A 24,424-nucleotide genomic window follows, 5' to 3' on the forward strand; every position below is an offset into this window, starting at 1 on the left:
ATTTCTCCAGGATAGCCTCCCCACTGACAGCTCTCACTAAGAAGAACAGAAAATTTCAGTGGACAGAGGACTGTGAGAACAGCTTCAGCGAGCTAAAAAGAAGATTGACCAGTGCACTCATTCTGGCTTACTAGAAAACACAGATAGCTTTGATATTTATAGTGATGTCTCTAAGTTGGGACTAGGAGCGGTACTGATGCAAAATGACAAGGTGATCGCCTATGCCTCCAGACAACTCAAGGATTATGAGAGGAATTACCCTACTCATGACATTGAGCTCGCAGCAGTTGTCTTCGCTCTCAAAATTTGGAGACACTACTTATATGGAGCTCAGTGTAGAGTGTATACAGATCATCAGAGTCTGAAGTACTTCTTCACTCAGAAGGATCTGAATATGCGATAGCGCAGATGGCTCGAACTGGTCAAAGACTATGACATAGACATCCTCTACCACCCAGGAAAAGCCAATAAGGTGGCAGACGCGCTTAGCAGGAAGTCCAGTGCCACCTTACTATCCCTAGCAGCCATGTCACCATCCCTACAGAAGGAGATTACAGATTTTGGTCTCGAACTTATAGTGGGACAGCTCTCTACTATGACATTAGAATCCACCTTGCTTGGTGACATCCAGACAACTCAGGGACAAGACTCTGAAATTCAGAAAATCAAGCAAGAGTTAACAGAATTAGGAAGTGGAGAGTTCAGAATATCCGATAGTGGGGTATTATATTTTGGTGACAGACTATGCGTTCCAGATCAGGAGGAACTACGGAGGAAGATTCTAGACGAGGCTCACAGGACTCCTTATGCAATGCACCCTTGTTCCACCAAAATGTACCAAGACCTGAAGAAATGTTTTTGGTGGCCTGGGATGAAAAGAGACGTTGCTAGGTATGTTAGTATTTGTCTGACCTGCCAGAGGGTCAAGGCAGAACATCAGAGACCAGGAGGAGTTCTGCAGCCCATTCAGATCCCAGAATGGAAGTATTTCTATGGATTTCATAGTGGGATTACCCAGAACCATGAATGGTTTTGATGTCATCTGGGTAATAGTCGACAGGTTGACTAAATCAACCCACTTCTTAGCTATCAGGATATCCTACTCCATGGAGCAGCTAGCTCAGTTGTATCTCAAGGAGATTGTCAGACTACATGGAGTCCCACGGACCATCATTTCAGACAGAGACAGTAGGTTCACATCACACTTCTGGGAGTGTGTACAGTCAGCATTGGGAACTAAGTTAAGATTCAGTACAGCTTTCCATCCTCAGACAGATGGTCAGACGGAGCGAGTAAATCAGGTACTCGAAGATATGCTCCGAGCATGTGCCCTAGACTTCAAGGGAAGTTGGTGCAAATATTTGAGTTTAGCAGAATTTGCATACAACAACAACTATCAGGCCACTATCGGTATGGCACCATGCGAGGCTCTCTATGGGCGTATGAGAGTGGTGAACAGAAGGAACTAGAACTTCAGACAGATCTAGTAGCAGACACCACGACAGCTATACAGCAGATCCGCCAGAGGATAGAGACAGCTCAGAGCCGCCAGAAAAGCGATGTTGATACACGGCGCAGACCCCTATAGTTTTCAGTTGGGGATACAGTATTCCTTAGAGTGGCTCCCATGAAGGGAGTAATGCGTTTTGGGAAGAAGGGCAAATTAAGTCCCAGATATGTGGGACCATACCTCATCACTAGGAGAGTTGGCAAAGTAGCATATGAGCTAGAGCTACCCCAGGAGATGTCAGCTATCCATAACGTATTTCATGTCTCTATGCTGAAGAAGCATGTCCCAGATGTCACCCAAGTGATTGAGCCCCAGTCGGTACAAGTCCGCGAAGACCTCAGCTATGACAGTCGGCCTATTCAAATAATAGACTGAGGAGTTAGGAAATTGCGGAACAAGGAAGTACCATTAGTAAAAATTATTTGGCAAAGTCACACAGCAGAAGAGGCAACTTGGGAGACAGAAGCCAGTATGAGACAGAAGTACCCAGAGTTATTCTAAGTTCGAGGACAAACTTTTTATAAGGTATGGGGGATTGTAATGCCCGAAAAATTCTCAAATCAATTTTAGAAATATTCTATGATTTTTCTGAAAATTTTAGGATATTTTTATAGAATTTTTGGAGTAGCGGAAGTAGCAAAAATAAATAAAAACGTAAAACCGTTTAAGGGGGAATCGAACCCGAGACCCAGCGAACTCTATGCCTTATAGGGTGACTTAGTAACCATGTGGCCCCAGCAAGGGTGTGCTGAAAGGAAGGGAGAACAATTATACTTAAAGTCTAGTTGAGGTGAAATTATCACTTAATATAAATAGGAGACTTAAGTGGGGATTGGTTTATTTTGAATCGTTAAATTTCCTCTCCCTCAAACCCTCACCGCCGAACCCTCTCTTCCTCACCTCTCGGCGCCCAAGTCTAAGGAAGAACCTAGGGTTCCATCCCTAGGGCCATAGGAGTATCTTCCGACAATCAAAAAGGTACGAGGACCCTCCTCTCCACGAGAAGAACGCATAGACGCGAGAAGATCGTCGAAGAGATCGTCTTTCCGGAATACCTAGCGATCAGATCGTAAGGAAAACTAGCGCAGGATGTAAGAAACCCCTCACCTGCAGTATAAGTAGCTCTTTCCATGACTTTATGCCTTAGTCTAGTTGTATACAGGTTTTCAGCACATAGGGTGTGAATTAGTGCACACCAAATGCTTGATAAAATGTTTAGCTCAGTTAAATGCAACATAGGCATTTTTAATAGCTTAGATAAATGCAATAGGAGCATTTTATAGCATAATTAGCCTTGCTACAGTTTATATGGGACTACGGTCCAACGGGTGGGCTCCCAAGTCGCCTCTAGGTTCAGATAACCTAGTTCTAGGTTCAGATAACCTAGTAAGAGCAAGATAAGGTATATTAGCTACAAATCAGTATTTTACTTTTCAGTGGCACTGTACTGGACCTCAGTTGTCCTTGGGTTGGGCTCCCACAGTCGTCCATAGGTTTAGATAACCTAGTAAACCCTACTAGAATCGGGATTTGCAACCCTGAGTTTAGTTAGGGATGCGCGCATAGCAAGTACAGTTGTCGGGCCCAACAGCAGCATGATTATGTATTTTGATCTATTTATGATAAATAGTTTTTTCAAAGCTTCATAATTTAGTTATGTGATTACAGTTCAGAATTTGTATCAGCTTAGCATTAGTTTAGTCAGTTATTGTATCAGTTTAGTTCTATCTTATTGATATTAGAAGATATTGTCATGATCAGTTTTTGATTTCTATGTTTTGTATGATAGTATGTCATGCCATGCTCTATCATATTCAGTATATATTTCAAATAGCATGTTTTAAAAGCATATATTGCATCGTATGCATGTTTTGTGAGGTAGATGGTTTCTTACTAAGCTCCCAAGCTTACAGATACTTCTTTTCCTTATACTACAGATAAAGGTAAAGGAAAGATGGATTAGCGGAGGCTGGAGGACAATGCAACAAAGATGTGTGTGGGCAGGAACTTGGAATAAAGATCTTAGGGATCCAGCGAGTTTTGTTTTTAAGCATTAGAACTTTTTAGCTTTTTTATTAGCCCGCACTTTAGTATGTTTAAATGCTATGAACTGGTGAACTATACACTATGCCATACTTATAATACTAGTTGTTTGACATTAGGATGTTTTCCAGCTATTTTAGAACTTATATATGTGATTTGTGCACAAAACAGTGCTGAAATCAGAGATCAGCTACGAAATCAGAAACCCCAATCGATCAGCTGATCGATTGGAGGCTTCTCGATCGATCAGCTGATCGATTGAGGAGTTTGTACCGCGAACAGTAAGCTCCGGGATCGATCCGTCGATCGATCCGGACGCATTCTGTCGTGAACAGAAAGCCCTAGAATCGATCGCTGGTTCGATTGGCAAGTCTGGATCGATCAGTCGATCAATCCAGAATATTACCCCCGCGCACAGTAGCGCGCTGAATCGATCAATGGATCGATTAGTCAGGCCGGATCGAGCAGCTGATCAATCCAGAATTTTGTCCGTGCATAGTAGCACGCTGAATCGATCAGCGGATCGATCAGATGACTCCAATCGATCAGCTGATCGATTGGAGTGTCTAATTTCAGATGGAAGGGTCTCATTTCAGTCTTTTGATCAAATAGAAAGTTTGGGTTCCTTCCCTAGTGTATGTATGTCAGAGGAAAGGTCTTTGAACCTAATCTTACGGGCTGTAATAGTCATTAGCAGAGTAAGATTTTTAAATAGCACAGACTTCCGCACCTTATAGTTAGCACAGCATAATGTGATGGTCCGACCTCGCTGCCTAGTTAGTAGGAGGCGGGACGTTACACCAGTCAACTGATACTTTTACCAATCGACTGGTAAATGACCGTTGGCAAACCGTTAGTGCTGTAAAGTAGTCGTTTGCTACCTCCAACTGTAACACCAGTCGATTGGTGCCGAGATAAATTGATATGATGATCGACTCTCTCCGCTTATTTATAGGAAGCTTTGGGGCTTGAGGGAGGTTACTCATGTAAGAGGAAGAGAGCTTTGTGAGAGGTTGTACTCAACCGAGAAGGAGTAAGAGCTAGCCGAAGATTGATTCACCGAAGGATCAAGGGTTCGTCCACCTCAAGGACACGCCGTAGAGTAGGAGCAAGCAATCTCTGAACCACATAAAGGAATCGTGTTAGCGTTTGTATTCTTTCTTTGCTTTCATTATTTTAGTTTTAGTATATTCCACTTGCGTAAACTAACCATGTAGAAAAGAAAGTAAATTGGGGGTGGCCTAGCTATCCAACCCCCCTTCAAGTCGGCCACTGATCACCTATAAGTGATATCAGAGCGAGGACGCCCTTCAATAGACTACTCGTCGAGAAGAGCACTTCATCAAAATGGTCGGTTCAAGCATCCATCCACCCAAGTTCAAAGGAGAATTCTCTTGGTGGAAGAAGAGAATGGAGGTATTTTTTGAAACCAATTTTGACATTATGCTAATCATGGAAAATGGTTTCGAAATACCTAGGGATCAAAACAATGAGATATTAGAGAAAATAAGATGGAATAAGAAGCAAAGGGAAGAGCATCTAGCAAAATCAAAGGTCTTACATCATCTACTAAATGTCCTTCTCCAACAAGAAGTAACAAGGGTTGGAAACTACTCAAGCACCAAGGAATTATGGGAAAAGCTAGTGGAGCTTCATGAAGGGACATCAGAAGCAAAACTAGCAAGAAGGGATCTTCTCCGAACTCAACTCAACAATATCAAACTCGAAAAAGGAGAAAAGGTATCAATACTTCATGCTAGGATTAAAGAAATTTTGAATGGACTAACAAGTGTAGGTGAGAAACTTTCAAACAGAGATATCTTGATGAAAGCCATCAATGCCTTCCCAAGAACCTTGACATGGAGATCCATTGTAGATTCATTCTACATTTCAAAGGATCTAGAGAAGAGCTCTCTAGATGAATTCTTCTTGACAATGGAGCTTCACGAAACAAGAGTTGAAGGATTAGATGGAGAAGCCAATAGATCAAGAGGAGTAGCCCTTGTGGCAAATAAGGGAAAGGGTAAGAAGAAGAAGACTCCATCTCCATCATCATCTGACTCCGAAGAATCAAGCACCTCAATGGATAGAGATCAAGAGGCATATATGGTAAGGAAGATGAGAAAAGCATTTAAATCTTTTTCTTCTAACAAATCTCGTGCTAGGAAAAGCTCAAGAAGCAAAAGTAGGACAAGGAAGATAATTTGCTATAATTATCAAGGAGAATGACACATAAGAGATGATTATCCTCTCTTGAAGAAGAAAGAAGAAAAGAAGAAGGAAGAGAAGAAGAAGTCAAAAGAAAAGGGGAAGAAGGTTAAAAACCTAAAGGCTACATGGAATGATCCATCGTCATCAGAGGAAGAAGAGCACCATGTGTCCCATTTTGCTCTAATGGGAGTTGATGACATTGCCTCCACCTCATCTGAAAGAGAAGAAGGAAGGAGCTCAAGTGAAGATGAAGAAGGGAGCTCAAGTGAAGGGGGAGGTCAAACTTTGGATTCAGACTTCTCAGTAAGTGAGGTACATAATCTTCCTCCCCATGTTTTAATTAAAATTATTACAAGTACAAATGATGATTTGTTTAAGGCAAAATGAAAGAACAAATCTTTGAAAAATGATATTTGCATGCTTAAAGAAAAATTAGAATCCATGTCTATTAAGGATAATGATATGCATGCTTCTTCTCCCAATTCGAATGATTCATGTTTAGAAGAAGAAAATAAGACTTTAAGGGAAAAGGTAGAATACCTTACCAATGCCCTTAGAAAATTTTAAATTGGCTATAAAACCCTAAATATGATTATTGGGAGCCAAATGGCAAGTTTTAAGAAAAATGGGTTATGATACAATGAACCCAACAATGAAAAGACTTATCATTGTCTACTTGCTAGGGGGAAATCAAAGACAAAGACCATAGATAGAAAATAGATCCCCAAGGAATATTTGGTTAACCCAATTAGAAAGAATTTCTATTAGGTACCAAAGTCAATCCTCAAGGGTTAGAGGATTTTGGGTTAGTCAACCATTGAAATTGTAATTCAAATTTTTGAAAAATGATTGATTTGAGACCTTAAGGGGGAGCACTTAGCCTTGATAGAAATTCATGATAAAGAAGGATAAGTAGAGGTTACCTTATTTCATCTCACAATTACTTGCATTCTTTTCTAAACATAGATGTGGGATGATAAGATGATACAAATAATTCACTTATACTTATGACATTTTGATGAGTTTGAAATATATCAATTTTTAGTGATCATAGGCCAACTATGGGGAAAGTAAATGTTAATTAATGAACATCTTGCCCATATATCATAGTTGGACATTTTAAATATTTTTAAAACTATTTTATATTTTATTTACTGTGATATAGTTATTTTGAAACATATAAATTCAAAGTAAGGTTTCAAATTGATACAAACTTGAGTGATTTTCAAGGTGTTTGAGTTTTTATCAAAACATCAAAAATATGATGAATTTTCATGGAAACATATTTTTTCTTGTTAAAGAACATTATAAGAAATATGTGTTCAAAATTTTATGATTTTTCTAATTTTCTAGATTTTTTTATGCATTTTTGAAGTTGGCTTCTAAATGTTGAAATTCGGATTGGTTTGTGCCAGTCGACTACGACAGTTAGCAGTCGACTGGTAGCTCTTTCCATTACTATCAAGAGTTGGTTTTTGGGTATTTTTATGTCCACTTTGATACCTTGGTATATGTACTTGTTTGGTACGATTTTTGATGGTGTCAAATGGGGAGAAATGGGAAGGTTTAAGTTAGAAACCTAATTGTGTACAAAACTTGAAAATTAAGGTTGAAGAACATATGTTAAGGGGGAGCTTGGGAATTATGCTTCATGTTTACATATTGCTTTTAATTTTCATGTTGTTATTAATGCCTAACTTAAACATATTGCCACACATCAAAAAGGGAGAGATTGTTGATGCAATTGACCTAGGTTTGATCGGTATGATCATGGTTTTGATGTGTGTGTCAAAGAGTTTAAGTTAGGCTTTCATATATGTTTGATATGTGTGTTTGAGTCATGCAGGACTTGGTGAAACACACATGAGGAGCTTGGTACAGCTAAGCTTAGGAAGCTCATCCTAGGGCTCGGATCCTTGAGTTGGGGAAGGATGGTGTGGAAGACATCCGAGGGATCGCCGTACGAGGAGCAACGGAGTTGAGCTGAGGGAAGCGGACTTCAAGGCAATGTGAAGGATGACATAGAGAGGAGCCATGGGCTCGGGTGCATCTGAGGGACGAAGGCCAAGGAAGAGGGCTTCAAGGGCGACTCCGGAGAGGATGAGTGTGAGTATGTAACCAGGTGCAGTCAACTGCATGTTTTAGCAATCAACTGCACTAGTCGACTGCATGTTTTAGCAGTCGACTAGCAGCGAACAGATGCATTCTGTTCACTCAGCTAGTAGCGACCAGTCGACTGATACTTTTATCAGTCGACTGGTAAATGACCATTGGCAAACCGTTGGTGTTGTAAAGTAGTTGTTGGCTACCTCCAATGGTAACACTAGTCGACTGATGATTTTGCCAGTCGATTGGTGCCGAGATGAGTTGATATGATGATCAACTCTCTCATCTTATTTATAGGAAGCTTTGGGCCTTGAAGGAGGTTACTCATTCTTGTTGAATAACTCCTTAGCAATTGTCCAAAGCTTCAAAGTCATTCTCTTCCTCCTAATCTAAGTCTTCATCTTGTAAGAGGAAGAGAGCTTTGTGAGAGGTTGTACTCCACCAAGAAGGAGTAAGAGCTAGCCGAAGATTGCTGGGGATTGATCCATAGAAGGATCAAGGGTTCGTCTGCTAGAGTGTATACTAAAAATCTAGATTTTTGTATTAACATTTATTTTGAAATAAGAATCACATTGGTCAAATATCTACATTTATGCTAAGTGTAGTTATCCATTTAATTTATATTGTAGATAACATGGTGTGAGGTGATACACAGAAGATCATGTTATCAATTCCTTATAAATTATAAATAGTAGCTCACAACTAAGATGGAATGGGACAAACCATTGGAGTGATTATAGTGTAATTTGGTATTAGTTTATCTTGACTATAAAATTACACTAGTACACTATGAGTATATTGAGCAGGACCATTTGAGGTAGTTTCTTTTTATACTCTATAATAGGAAAGATTTAATTTTAAAACTCTCTTTTAAATCATGAACATGGTTACAAAAAAGGAAAATTTTATCAAAAATTCAAATCTTCTTTTTAACTACAAATAAGGAAAGTGTTAGACTTTCGAGTCGCAAAAATTGCTTTTTACGTTGCGGAAACCTCGAAACTAGCCACGGATCCATGCGAAGATAAATAAAAATATTCATGTACATGTTTGTCTACACTAGATTTACCTTAGATCTACATGAAAAGAAGTATTACCCTTGTAGCGATGCCCTTCGCTTATCCCGCTCGTCCAAATGGTTGTCGGATCTCGTAGAGTGTCAAGTGTACACTCCTCTACACGTATCCACACGGACAAAAGGTGAAGAAAACCACTTAGAGTGTGCTAGCACTCTTGAGAGGTCTCGGAAATGGAGGAGAAGGAGAGAAGAAGAAGAGAGGAAGAGGAAGAAGCCTTGAATTACCTTGATTCAATGTGGCCAGCCACTTATTAGAGCTCTTATATCTCCATGTAATACCAAGAGTCATGGCTCTTGGTCTTCCTCATGAGGTGGCAAACAATGATGTAGTCTTGATGATGTGGAACATCATTATTGGTCGGCCCATGCCAAGTCACAATGAGGTGGCATTTAGTCAAGTCCAACTTGACCCTTCATCTTCCCTCTCAAGTCAAGTCAAACTTGACCTCTTATCTCCCATGGTTGATCAAATCTAACCTTTGATTCAAATCAATTTAATTTAATGAATCTCTATTCATTGGTTTAAATTAATTCAATGAATCATAGTCTAAATTAGACTCATTCGACACATGAATCAAATTGAGTCCAACTCAATTAGTCTAATCTGGATTACTCTTAAACCAATTTGGTTTATCACATGAACCTAATCCTCTTGGTCCATCATATGAACCTAATCTCCATCTAACTGCCCTTTGTGTGTGACCCTATAGGTTCTTGTAACATTGGCAATGCTCTTAAACCCATTTAGAATCATAAGCAATGAGCGGTATTTAGCAACACATCATTACTACCCAAGTTACAAGAATGTTGAGATCCAACATCACCATTGTGACTACTAATTGTGACTCTCACAATATGTGACAATGTTCTTCTATCCTTGACATCTAAATTGATCAATTAAGGCATAGACCGTGTCATCCTCTGATCAATCTATATCTTTAACTCCAAGTAGACTCACTCTAATCAAATGAGTTCAATATCTCATATTGACTTATTTGGGCATGGTCATGCACTTAGTGGTCTCACTCTATCAAGAATCATGATATCACTCCCGTCATATAGGAGGGATAGATCCCATCTATATCACTCACATCCCTCCGCATAATTTGTTATATACCCAGTAGTCGCCTTTATAGTCCACTCATATACGGGTGACATTTGATGAAGTCAAAGTATGCAACTCCTTATGTAGGAAATCATGGTGACTTCAAGTCTAAGGACTGATAGTCATACTAATAGTCACATGAGAAAGTATATGATACTCATATAACGATCCATGATACTTTCTCATGGCGGGTCATTCAGTATACATTCTCCAATGCATACTCATGTGTCAACTTGATATCTAATATCCATGACTTGTGAGATCAAGTTATCGAGTTGACCTACATGCTAGTCTCATCGCATTAACATTGTCCCTGAATGTTAATACTTGACTAGCAATGATTAAGAGTAGTGTTCTCTATATCATCTCATTATCAATTCAACTAATCAATTGATATAGATAAGAACCTTCTATTCAAGGACGCTATTATACTCAGTTATTTGGCACCAATACAAGTATAATAACCATAAAGAAATGTCTTTATAAATATATATAGGAATATGATACATCGAATCCATACAACAATCATCACATGATCGGCTCTAGGGCTCTCACTAACAGAAAGATATCAAATCTTTCATTTAATCTTTTGTAGAAAGATATAAAAGGAATGATTTAAATTTTAAACTCTCTTTTAAAACCATAGAATCCATATAAGAAAAATTTTAAAATAAAAATCCTTTTAATTTAATTAGGGCAAGCTATGGTCGTCCCAAGCTTGGCTTGGTCGTCCCAAGCTTGGGCTCCAAGCTTGCTTGGCCAGCCACCTAAGGGTGGGTAAGAAGTGGATATGTGGTGGGTATAATTCTCTATATACAAGAGGCTACGATAGGGACCGAGAGGAGGAATTGATTTTGGTCTCCCGATGAAATTAAGCTTCTCGAGTTCGCCCCGAACACCCAACTTAATTTCATCAATAATAATTCATACCACTAAAGAATTATTATTAAACTACTGCACCAATCCCAAATTACATTTTGGGTTCCTTCTTATTATGAGTGTGTTAGTCTCCCTATGTTTAAGATGTCGAATGTCCACTAATTAAATGAGTTACTGATAACTCTTTTTAATTAATATCTTAGTCCAAGAGTAGTGTTACTCAACCTTATTGTCGTGTCGGACTAAGTCCACCTGCAGGGTTTAACATGACAATCCTTATGAGCTCCTCTTGGGGACATTATCAACCTAGATTACTAGGACACAGTTTCCTTCTATAATCAACAACACACACTATAAGTAATATCATTTCCCAACTTATCGGGCCTTTTGATTTATCGAACTAAATCTCACCCTTTGATAAGTTAAAAAAATGAATACTAAATATATGTGCTTGTTATTATATTAGGATTAAGAGCACACACTTCCATAATAACTATGGTCTTATTCTTTTATTAAGTCAGTATAAAAAGAACTTACCTTAAATGGTCCTGCTCAATACACTCTGAGTGTACTATTGTAATTTTATAGTTAAGATAAACTAATATCAAATTACACTACGACTATTCCAATGATTTGTTCCTATTCATCTTAGTCGTGAGCTACTGTTTATAATTTATAAAGAACCGATAACATGATCCTCTATGTGTGACATCACACACCATGTCATCTACAATATAAATTAATTGAACAATTACACTTAACATATAAATGTAGATATTTTTTACCAATGTGATTTTTTATTTCAAAATAAATGTTTACAAAAGCTAGGCTTTATTTCGAGGTAAGAAGTACTCGCCTTTATCTGTCGATTGTGTTAGACAATCCCACGTCGAGACGCTCATCTCGAATCAACGTCCTACAAATCACATGATGTACAATTTAGCTAATTACATATACAACAACTAAAACCTAAAACTCAATTCTAATTCTATTAGGTAACCATGTTTAATTCCATCAAATGATCCAAATCTAATTAAATGATAAATTCATCCTTAATCCACTGATCAATTCCTTAATTCTCACCAATCAATCACTAAGCAACCCCAATCAATTAATGATTCCATTTAACACCATCATTTAATTCATGTATCAACTATAAACATGATGAATCGATAGGATGATAATCAATCACAACATGCCTTACCTGAAATTTGGCAACAAGGTGACACTAGAAGTCTATTACAACCAATAGTGATGATCTACCACTATCTGCTACTTCCTTCCCTTGCTAACCTAACATTCCAAATAATGAATTCATTAATTAGCCTTATAATCCAAATGAATTCAGCAACCTTTGAACTAACACTTACCCAAACTCCCTTCCTCTCTAGCAATCACAGTAGGAAGACCTGGGTAGGTGGCTTATCATGGGTGAAAAGGGCAACAATAAGGAAGGTTGGACATCCAGTGTAAGATCTCCCAAGCATTAATCAAGGAATTAAGTTAAAAATAAGAATAATAAATTAAGATTTTACGAGTGTTAGTAAAGAAATTTGTTTATTAAATTTTCTACGAATTTTAGCAAATTCTTTAGATTTAAAATGAATTTGAATAACACATAATAAGGGATTGCAAGCAAATGGTACCCAATTAAGCAAGGCATTAGCTGATCTTAATAATCCCTTAGGCTAGATAACTTATGTATAAAAGAAGAAACCTTACCCTACTGTTCACTATAGCCCTAAAACGATGCATACCCTCCCGATCGCCATTCTCACTTCCTCGTTCGGATCCAGCAGCCGCGACGGAGCGTTCCACCGAGCTCTAAGCTCCAGCTGAGCGACGCACCATGCATCCAACACAGATGACGTCAGGAGTAGGTGAAGTTCACCGGTGATTGGGCGTGGGACTTTCGGTGCGAGCACAAGAAAGGCAAGTTCATTCCCTTTTGATTGTACGAGATCTGTGAGGTAAGGGGGTAGGAACTTGGAATGTTCATTTATGTGGTTGGAATGGTGGGTTGGTTTGCAATTGGTTTCTATTTTGTAGAGTTTTGATTCGGATTGAGGTTTCGTTAATGTTCTTGTTTGGTTCACATTATTTCTGGCTTTTACCTATGCATTCTATTTTGATGGGGGCTCAATTTCCTTTCGAGTGTTCTTATTGTGATTCTGGTGGAGCTCGATTAGCTGCGGATGAGTCAGATTCGTTTTCCTCCGTGTTGTCGATGCTTCTGAGTTTTCTGTATGACATTTGTTTGTTTAAATGCTTGACTGAGATGTATTCTAACTCGGTACCATCATGCAAAGTTGCTCGGTTTCTTCTTGTTGAATTGAGTTTCGGAACGAGATTTGTGGAGATGTAAGTGTGATGTTGCTTCATTTTACAGCTCAGTTTGTCCGTGAACGGAATGCTGTTGGAGTTCTACGCCTTGATTGATGATGTGCTTGGTCGTTTTGTTGCTTCCAGATTTCCTGAACATATTGTCACAGGAATTGGACTTAGAACATTGATGCTCTCCGTTTAGTGATGTTTGCTTCATTTATGTTCCTCGTGGTTTAGGGATTTTAGGGGTTCTTGAAGATGTTCTTCTTCATGTTGCTCTACAGAATCCCTTGGCCATTAGGATTCATGGTTAGAAGTTAGTGACATTTCTTCTCGTATGGTTTTCGGATTTATTGATAGTTTTGGAATTTTGGTTGGTTTCGAGAAAATTCATTTCCTTCATGATGCTTTAGGGTCTTGGAATGGAAGTTGGTGATTTAGATTTGATTTCAATGGTTCTTTGCGTTGTTGAGATTGTTGTCAGCTAGGGAGATTCAATTCAGTTCTGATGTGGCGTTGTTTCCTGCATGTTGGTTGGATTGTCCGATTTTGATTTAGAAGGTTTCAAGATCCTCACAATGAAGTTATGTTCTTTCGTGATATGATGGGATTTAAGATCGAATGGGTTTTGTTCTTGGAATAGCCATGCAATTTCTACAGAATGGAATTGATGAATGATGATCGGACTAGAATGTTAAGTTAATTACCTATATATTAATGGAAATTTTGATTATTTACCTGAGTAGTTGTTCTACTGTAGTTTTCCTCTAGTTCATAGCTCTATTTATTTTGAACAGTGCAGTAAGTTATGGGTAGGATATGTTTTCTTATATAGCTAATTAGATGGGTATGAGCATATGTGGTGACAGTACGGGTTGGGTGACCCGGGATGAACTCCGGGGAGGGCTCTTCCAAACATGACTGAAACTGTAAATTATGACTGATACTGTAATTTATTGTTAGCTTCGGCTATATGACTACATGTTCTCTAGGAGGTACCTCAAGGGTTATGGGACTGTTAGACTGACTCTAATTGTGGTTACCGGATATGTGACATATTCACCATATTAGCTACGTAGGATCACCTATGCATGTTTTATCCTTCTGTGTTATACCGTAATTGGGTTATATTATTTTTTTCTAGTTGTTATTCCTGCTACCTTATGGATGTCCTTTTAATCATACTGGAGTGTACTTGCTGGGTCGTAGACTCACGATGTCTACATTATAGGTGAGGATGATTCTCAGGATATAACGGAAGGCCCTCGGATGGAGTAGGCGAGGAGGCGGGATGAACGCATGGTATTGTCCAATTGCCTAGGAATGCAGAGCATACTGGTTTCATCGTGAGAGTTTTTCTTTATTTTTCATAAGAGGGATGTTTGGGACTATTGTTCTTATTCATTAAACTCTGGTTTGACGCAGCCGTTTTCATGAATTAAGATAGCTTCTTGGATTGGATTGTACCATGGTTATTCTCATAGAAGTTGATGTGAGAGTAGTAAAAAAAACTTAAGGGATAATTTGAGATCGTTTCAGTTGGTATCAGAGCACAGTCCTAAGGGACAGTATGGTCGAGCCATCTCGTCAGGAACTCGACTACTTTAGCCAACAAGTTTATAAGATCTACATTTTTTTTTATATAGTTCTTCAATTAATGTCGTAACTTAGTCATGTTATGATTGATATACTGATATGTATTTATGAGACACAAATGAGGATATATTGGAAATATACAGGTTATGGTTGGTCGGAGGAACAATGGTGAAATATATGGTCAGAACAACCAGTGCCTAACGGGTCTTACTGCACTTCTGTATGAGCAGAACCATATTCATGGGGAGCAGATTCAACAACTGTTGCAGGCTAGGGAACAGGAGAACGCACCTACACATCCTACATCCAGCGCGCACCCGGTCTACAAGCAATTTCGGGAGCTTGGACCGACAGAGTTTAAAGACACCACATATCCGATTGCTGCAGAAGGATGGATTCGATCTCTAGAATGTTAGAGTGTATACTAAAAACCTAGCTTTTTGTAAACATTTATTTTGTAATAAAAAATCACATTGGTCAAATGTCTACATTTATTTGCTAAGTGTAGTTGTTCAATTAATTTATATTATAAATAACATGGTGTGTGGTGACACACATAGAAGATCATGTTATCAGTTCCTTATAAATTATAAAAAGTTGCTCACGACTAAGATGGATAGAAACAAATCATTGAAATAAGTCATAGTATAATTTGGTATTAGTTTATCTTGACTATAAAATTATACTAGTACACTCTGAGTATATTGAGCAGAACAATTTAAGATAGTTTCTTTTTATACTAACAGCATAAAAGAACAAGACCTTTGTTATTATGGAAGTGTGTGTTCTTAATCCTGATATAATAACAAGCACATATATTTAATATTTATTTCTTTAATTTATCAGTGAGTGAAATTTAGTTTGATAAATCAAGAGGCCTGATAAGTTGGGAAATACTATTATTTATAGTGTGTGTTGTTGATTATAGAAGGAAATTATGTCCTAGGAATTTAGGTTGATGATGTCCCTAAGAGGAGCTCATAAGGATTGTCATGTAAACCCTGCAGATGGACTTAGTCTGACATTACGATTAGGTTGAGTGATACTACTCTTGGAGCTAGATATTAATTAACTGAGTTGTCAGTAATTCATTTAATTAGTGGACATTCGATATCTTAAACACAGGGAGATTAACACACTCATGATAAGAAGGAGCCTATATAATAATATGTGATTGATGCGGTAGTTCAATAATAACTCTTTAGTGGTATGAGTTATTATTGATGAACTCGAGTTGAGTGTTCAGGGCGAACACGGGAAGCTCAAGTTCATCAAGAGACTAAAACCAATTCCTCCTCTCGGTCCCTGTCGTAGCATCTTATTTATAAAGTCTTATATTCACCTAAACCTAAATTCTTACCCACCTTAAGGTGGTCGGCCAAGCCTAGCTTGGAGCACAAGCTAGGGTCGGCCAAACCAAGGAGAGATGGGTTCAAGTGGTGGCCGACCCTAGCTTGGAGCCTAAGTAGGTGGACGACCATAATAAAAATAAAAGACATTTTAATTTTAAAATCTTTCTTTATGTGAAAGCCGTGATTTAAAAGAGAGTTTTAAAATTAAAATTTTCCTTTTATAGTTTCTACAAAAATTTAAAAGAAAGGTTTTATATCTTTCCTTATTTGTAGTGAAAAAGAAGATTTTAATTTTGGAGAAAATTTTTCTTTTTGTAATCATCCACATATTTTAATAGAGAGATTTTAATTTATAAAAGTTTCCTTTTATAACCAACAATGAAGAAAATTTTTAAAAGAGAAATTTTTATTTTAAAAATTTTCGGAAATAAATTAAGGAAGTTTTAATTTTTTATTTAAAACTTTCCTTGTTTGGAGGACTTGTAGGGGCTGGCCATAAGATGGATTAAGAGTAAATTTTAATTAAAATTTTCATATTAGTCATTTGTAAAGAAAATAAGGAAGTTTTAATTATGTTTAAAACTTTCCTTATTTGCCAAGACCAAGAAATATAAAAGAGAAGGTAGAGGTGCCTGATAGCTATCATTTTATCATGATATTTTGATCCATATAGGCATACATTTTAATCTTCTCATATGTTAAAGTCATGTTTACATCATGTTTCATGAGTTAGAGCCATTTATGGACCTAATTGCAAATTATATCATATTTGTGGTATTTGATGCTAATATTTGGTTATATTCTTTGTAGGCATCAAGGGATCATGGATCCGAGGTTGATCAAACCAGATTGAACTCAAATCTGAGCTTGAATGGGAAGATCGAGCTTTGAAGCTACATAAACCATTCATTCAAGATCAAGAGAGATCTGAACCATCCATTGAAGATCTAGTTCATCCGAGCTAGGAGAGAATAGATCAGGTCCCTTGATGAAGATTTGAACCTTTGGATCAAATTTAGATTAAGATTCACCGTTGGATCAGAGGCAGAATAATCACAGCCGTCCATCACAGAACTGAGATTAGATTTAAAGGGATGAGAAGCTACAGTGTTTTCGTCAATTGGCTACAGTTCACGTCAAGACACAGAGAGCGCCTCCGACGATCTTCTTCCTCGATCCATTCCACCGCCGACAAGCTGCTGAGGTCAAGGGCGTTTCCCTTCCTCCGGTCATCACCCATCTTCAAGTCGGCGACGTCATTTCCCCCATCTGATTTCTATTTCTGCCGCGATTCTCGTGTGAAGAAGAAGTTGAGAAGCGACCAGATTCGATCTGGTTTCCTGATCTTTAAGCCGGTGATCCTTTTCCTTGGAGCTCCGCACCCATTTGAATCATCAGAAGTGTTTGCTTCTGACTCCTTTGATTTCTGCATCGATTTCTAGTTTCAGCTGCGTTTCATCTGGTTTGATCGGTTATTCATCACTTGTATGCTCCGGACATCTTCATCCAATACAATCTGAGTAGATCTCCTTCCATGTGATGAATGGTTGGTTTGATCCCTTATGCATCTGATTTCCATAATTCAATTTGTTCTTGTCTTGTTCTTGCTTAGTTTCCATTTTGTTAGCACTGTTTAACTTGAGATGTATTAGTTAGTTTCATTAGTTTAGTTGTGAAAGGAGTTCAGTTTGATTCTGTTACATGACCTTGATTCATGTTTTCCATTTGTGACTTTGCTTACTTCATGCTTTGATCTTGTTTGTGTTTGATTGTTGTTCTTGTTTGTTGTTTGTTTAGAATGCGAGTAGGTCAGATTGGTTTCAATTAAGTACTCAAGTTTCCTTAATTGCTTTGCTCTTCTTCAATTCATTCCATCAGTAGTTTAGATAGGCTATCTTTTACTACTTGTCTTTTAGCATTTATAGTTTAAAAACCCAAACCCCATATTCAATAAATCAATCCTAAAATATTATCATCGTTACATTCGTTGGGAGACGACCCGAGTCATCTCTATGCTACATTAGTGTAGAATGAATTCGGTCACTTAATTCTTTTGATACCCATTTCACGACAAAATTAGGGTTTATCAAAATTGGCGTCGTTGCCGGGGAATGTAGCGGTGTTTGATACCTTAGGATTGCTTCTTTTTCTTTTTACATAAAAATTTGAAAAAAAATTGTTTCAATTGCTTTCATGTTCATATATCCATGTGTTTGATCTTATATGTTCCTGTGTCTCCTGATTTTATTTGCTAGTGTTTCAGTATAAGAGCAGGAAATTTCTTTGACCATGGATCCATATTATCATCATTTTGGAGGTGAGATGGAGAGTCGGTATTATCAGCCTAATCAACCTCAGTATTATCATCCTCAGACTCAGTACTATCAATCTGGACCTCAATATTATCCACCCATAGAGCAGCCAAATAGGTATGGGTTATTTCCAAATTCATATAATTCTAATTGGGTGGATCAATCACATTTCAAGTATGAGGATACACAAGGACAATTCGCTGAGCCATATCCAGCATATCAGAGTCCACAGGGATTTCAGGGAGATTACTCACCTACTTGGCCACATCCAATCCATCAGAGTGATCCAACTCCATGGGGAACATTTCAAGATGAAGCTCCTTCTCCTAATTCAACACAGGACCTTAAAGAGATTATCCAGCAAATGATAGAGTATCAAAAGCAACAATTTGCAGAGATACAAAACTTTCAGATACAAGTAGACCAATTTGCATCATCCATTAGCCAGCAACAAGCACCATGCTTCAGTGAGAAGAGGGATTGTAGTGTTTTGGATAGACCTGATATTGTTTCCAATACTCCACAAGACTCTTCTAATATTTCTTATTATGATTCTGTAGTTGTAAGGAATTCTAATTCTACTGATATTGTTGTTGTAGATGTTGTTGATGATGCAGGTACTGATGTGGATGATGATGTATGTGTAGGGGATTGCACAATGGAAGCAATACCCCAAGAATCACCTGAACCAGATGTTGATGATGAGAGTGTAGGGACTTATGCTGTGGAAGCAGAGCCCCAAGAATCACTTTCCTTAGATACACCACCTGAGCTAAAGCCTGAGCTACTACTTGATGATGAGGAGGTCACAGTCACCATTTTAGAACCTCCAGGTACCTTCCAACATGATAAGGTTAGTATTTCTTGTAATTCATTAGAAGATTTTATAAAGGTACCATTAATTGATTTTGTTGGATGTGATACAATTCTTGAACCATGTAATGTAGAAACTAATATTTTCTCATGCTTGCAAGAGGTGTTGTTTTTCTTTGGCTTTATAGGTCGCCGTAGGCTTCCAAAATTGTTGCTCCATCTAAACCGCCTCCGACCTCCAGGAGGAATTTTCAAAGGAAAAATGTTGGATGAAGTGGACTTGACTGCAACTACAATTATTCCACTCCCAACTTGGATTTTACTTCTTAACCGACTCCAACCACCAGGAAAGATCATTTCATTACCGGCATGGATCCTACTTCTAAATCGTTTGCAACCGCCCGGAATAAAGGGGAGTTTGTTCCGTGATTTTCTTTTTGCTTTATATTTTTCATTAGTTTCATACTTTACAGTTGTATTTTGCTTCTATATTTTGTATTTTTTTTAGTACATAGCATTTTATTTTGAATAAAATTCTCCATGAAATTGTTCTAGTAATACTTTTAAGATGGTAAAAGTTTTTTAAGTTTGACCATCAATTTTTAGGTCAATGGACATGATTGAATACTTTACTTACATGATATTGGTTAGTGTGGTGGTGGATTCCAACTTGCTTAATTGAGTAGATTGCAATAAAATACCTAGAGAGGACCACTTTAAGCCTACACTCTATTATTTTCTTTGTGTGACATGCACTCATAGCAATTGAACTCTAGAACTTGCTTTGCTTCTTATCAAAATCACAATAGCATATGTATGCATGGAAATGAAGGATATTTTTCATTCTTATTTCCTCATAATCTTCATTTTATTTTCCCACAATTTTCTTAAAACGTTTTCATCTAGCATTTTAACCTTTGATCATCTTTGCTTGTCATTCTTTTATTGAGAGTGTGGATAATATTCTTGATGAGTTAGATTACTAAGATGGACAAAGATGTAAGTGTGGGGGAGAGATGTTATAAATTTTTGGAAATATTGGAGATTGTGCAATTGTTCATGAAGATTGGTTCATTTTCTTTGTTTTTGATCTTGTTGGTGAAATTAATTCAAGGGTTGTATTGTTGGAAATTTAATGATGTTGAGCAGTCTTTGAGGTAGGAAATGAATTTGCTTTTGAGTTGGTTGATGAGTAATGAATATTTGTGGTTTTCTTTGGATGTTGTCGAAAACTAGTTGAAGATAGAATCTGCAGTTTTGTGGAATTGGTAAAGAGCTCTACACTTGAGGTATCAATCTCTACTTGTTGTGTGCCAAGTTTGATTATAAACTTCTGAACAGTAAGATTCTAAGTGGAGCACTTGATTTTCCACTACTATTTGATGTTCCAACCTTTTCAACATCTGATCATGAGTTGAGCATGTAACTAAGATGGATGAAGAGTCTGGAATTTCTCTGTAGACTCATTTCAGTGCTGAAATCAGAGAATGTAATGTTTTTTTTTTTTTAAAAACAGAGAATAAAATAGATGAAAAAGAAGAGTGAAGGAAGAGGTGAGGAAAAAAAGGTCACTCATTCTAATCTTCATGAAGTCATAGATGGAATGAGTTTGAATTTCTGCAGAAACCACAAATCATTTACAGCAAAGATCATATCTGGAATTGAAGTTTCAGTTTCAGCCTTTTGCGTACCAAATTCCCTTGGAAATTTTCTGAACAACTAACCAATTTTATTGACTGCCAATTTTCATGAAGGAAGGGAAGAAATGATTAGTTGTGGGTTACCACAAATGTGTTTAATCTATAGAGAATAATCTGAATTTGATGTATCAATTGTGTGTCAATCTTTTGTTGCAAGTGGCCAAATCAGCAAAAGATCAAGTGAATCTCTTGTGTAATCAGAAATAGATGTTATGCCTTTTCATGTTTTTTTTTAAAAAAAAAAAAACCTAATGGACAGCTTTGGAATTGTTAAGCTGCTGGAATTGGGAAAGCAGAAGTCTGGATCAGTAATGCATATTGCTGAGAAACAAAATTTAGAACCTACAGTATTTTGAATTAGATTCTAAAGCCTGTATGGAAATTTTAAATCTGTTTGTGAGATTCTGAAATTCCTGATTTTGAGGAAGCTGAATTGAGGAGTTCACTAACTTCTACATCAATCCAACTGTGGAAAATTTTAGATATGAATCATATTCTGTTTCTGGAACAGAGCTTAAGAAGCTGTAATTTGTTGCTGCTGAAGATTTGACTTACTGAATTCTGCAATTCTGAATCCAAATGAGAACAGCTTGAATAAGGATTCATTTTGTGTAGCCTTTGATTATTGAAGAACTGAAGTGAAGCATTTAATTACTGACAAAAGTAAGAAGAATGATTATGAAATAGTGTAGGGATTCTTAAAAGGAGCTGTGATACTGAAACTACAGGGAATACAAAATCTGTAGCAACAGATGTTAGGGTCTGGATTCCAATTACAGAAACAGAAACATTTTATGAATTTGCTTGCAGAAGGAAAAAGCAGTAAGCAAGTAACAGAATTCAATTCTGAAGGCAGAAACAAGGGAGCTGGAATAGTAAAGGATGAAATGTGAATTTATATCAGGATAGTATCAAAAATCTGTGGAAGAACTTCAAAATAATTATGAACTCAATTGAAGCTCTTGAATTTCAGTTACAAATGGTGTCCTTGTGTTTCTATGTCTTATATAAAAGGAATAGACAGATTTATATAAATCTGTGCTGTAAGCCTTTAATTTCTTGCTGAATATGAATTTGGAATCTCTGAAATTTTGGGATTTATATGGAACAAGTGTGCAGCAGAGAATTCTGTAGCAACAAGAAGCCTGGAAATTTTGTATTACTGCCAATGTGTGCCGATTCAAGCTGAATTCTAGGAATTGTGAGTTCGGTTGAGTTGCAAGCTGGAATGTGAATCAGGATCCAATTCATTAAATCAGAAACCTGCAGATTTCTGATAAAAGGAAGAATTCAGAAGTCAATTTGATGTTGTGAATTTCTGAAATGCAGAATTTGAAGTATGGAATTTAATCCAGAAATGTTTAACCAATTATAATGGATGTGGAATGTCTATTTCTTTGTGAAGCTTTCTTAACATGAAGAAACGTGAATGCTGGGTTCATGGTGCTGCTGTACATCAAATACTAGGTGGTTCGAAAATTCAGTTTTGGCATGCTGTAAGAAATGCTGTAAGAAATGCTGTGAAAATGTGTTGTAGACTTTATTGATGCTGTGCTGAATGATGTTGTTTCCAAGCTTATATCTTCATGTATCCATTTAGGATCTCTTTGAAGTTTTAGTTCTGAATTTGAGCTACAGATTTTTGACACAGAAACAGAGAAAGAAAGAAGAATAAATTCTGCAGAATTAAGAATGAAAAAGAAAGAGGCTTTTAGTGTGTTAAGTAAGTGGATGCATGTTGTGTTTTATTGTCCGAGACGGACAATACTTTAAGTGTGGGGGAGGGAGTTATTCTTCATGAGTTGAGATTATTTTTGAAGTTTCAAAGTGCTAAAATTTAAGTGAAAAAACAGTGAAGAAAGGAAAAAAATGGCACATTAAAAAAGTGTATCAAAAGAGTATCAAGATTCTTTGTTTGTCATCAAATTGAAGGAGAGGTTAGCTTGATCTTTTGAATTGGTGAAAACAAATGGTATTCATCTCTTTACACATCAAATTGGTCAACTCATCAAGTATATTCCTCCAATACTCTTATCTTCTCATTTTCTTCATTAAATATTTTTCTTTTGCCATTTTCATTCACTTTCGTTGTTCTTTTTACTTCCATTTCAATTCTTGATGATAAAATCCTTTTGATTCATGTATGTTATGTTTTATGGTGGTGGAGAATTAGAAAATAAGCAAGCTTATGGTAGTGAAATGTTGTGAGTTGCATTGAGTTGAACTCCACTAATATGCATGTTTGAGTGTGAGGGCTAGAATAGGTGAATATCTTGAGAGATTGCAATTTGCTTAATTTTTCAATTGGATTGGAACTACCATACCTACTGATTATTGTTTGGATTAAATTCATGATTGTTTGTGATCTTTAGATGGTCTTAGTTAAATTCCTATTACTATCTTCTAGGTATTGCTAGGGAATTATTGTGGAGATGTTTGTTTTAGTTGTTTCTTTGTTTTGTTTGCTTGCACGGGACATGCAAGAATAAGTGTGGGGGAATTTGATAACTATCATTTTATCATGATATTTTGATCCATATAGGCATACATTTTAATCTTCTCATATGTTAAAGTCATGTTTACATCATGTTTCATGAGTTAGAGCCATTTATGGACCTAATTGCAAATTATATCATATTTGTGGTATTTGATGCTAATATTTGGTTATATTCTTTGTAGGCATCAAGGGATCATGGATCCGAGGTTGATCAAACCAGATTGAACTCAAATCTGAGCTTGAATGGGAAGATCGAGCTTTGAAGCTACATGAACCATTCATTCAAGATCAAGAGAGATCTGAACCATCCATTGAAGATCTAGTTCATCCGAGCTAGGAGAGAATAGATCAGGTCCCTTGATGAAGATTTGAACCTTTGGATCAAATTTAGATTAAGATTCACCGTTGGATCAGAGGCAGAATAATCACAGCCGTCCATCACAGAACTGAGATTAGATTTAAAGGGATGAGAAGCTACAGTGACAGCGTGAATTTGCTACAGTTCGCGTCAAGACACAGAGGAGCGCAAGCTCGCTCCGACGATCTTCTTCCTCGATCCATTCCACCGCCGACAAGCTGCTGAGGTCAAGGGCGTTTCCCTTCCTCCGGTCATCACCCATCTTCAAGTTGGCGACGTCATTTCCCCCATCTGATTTCTATTTCTGCCACGATTCCTGTGTGAAGAAGAAGCTGAGAAGCAACCAGATTCGATCTGGTTTCCTGATCTTTAAGCCGACGATCTTCCTTTCTTGAAGCTCCGCACCCATCTGAACCATCAGGAGTGTTTGCTTCTGACTCCTCTGATTTCTGCATTGATTTCTAGTTTCAGCTACATTTCATATGATTTGATCGGTTATTCATCACTTGTGTGCGCCGGACATCTTCGTCCAATACAAT

The 24,424-nt window shown here is 37.3% G+C and overlaps 1 protein-coding gene across 3 annotated transcripts; it reads left to right on the forward strand.

Moving 5' to 3' along the window:
- The first annotated feature begins 12,649 nt into the window (after positions 1-12,649).
- LOC122026951 lies at positions 12,650-22,043 on the forward strand. 3 transcript variants are annotated; one of them, XM_042585717.1, is made up of 3 exons: positions 12,650-14,603; positions 17,016-19,370; positions 19,519-22,043. In XM_042585717.1, exons 2-3 carry the CDS (start codon positions 18,495-18,497, stop codon positions 19,552-19,554), a joined length of 912 nt encoding a protein of 303 aa, XP_042441651.1. In that variant the 5' UTR covers positions 12,650-14,603; positions 17,016-18,494; the 3' UTR covers positions 19,555-22,043. The 3 variants fall into 3 exon arrangements, with proteins under 3 accessions (XP_042441651.1, XP_042441649.1, XP_042441650.1); XM_042585715.1 differs by having other exon boundaries at positions 17,016-22,043; XM_042585716.1 differs by having other exon boundaries at positions 12,650-14,559; positions 17,016-22,043.
- The last annotated feature ends 2,381 nt before the right edge of the window (positions 22,044-24,424 follow it).

Source organism: Zingiber officinale, chromosome 10A (genome assembly GCF_018446385.1).
Source record: "Zingiber officinale cultivar Zhangliang chromosome 10A, Zo_v1.1, whole genome shotgun sequence".
Classification (NCBI taxonomy): Eukaryota; Viridiplantae; Streptophyta; class Magnoliopsida; order Zingiberales; family Zingiberaceae; genus Zingiber; species Zingiber officinale.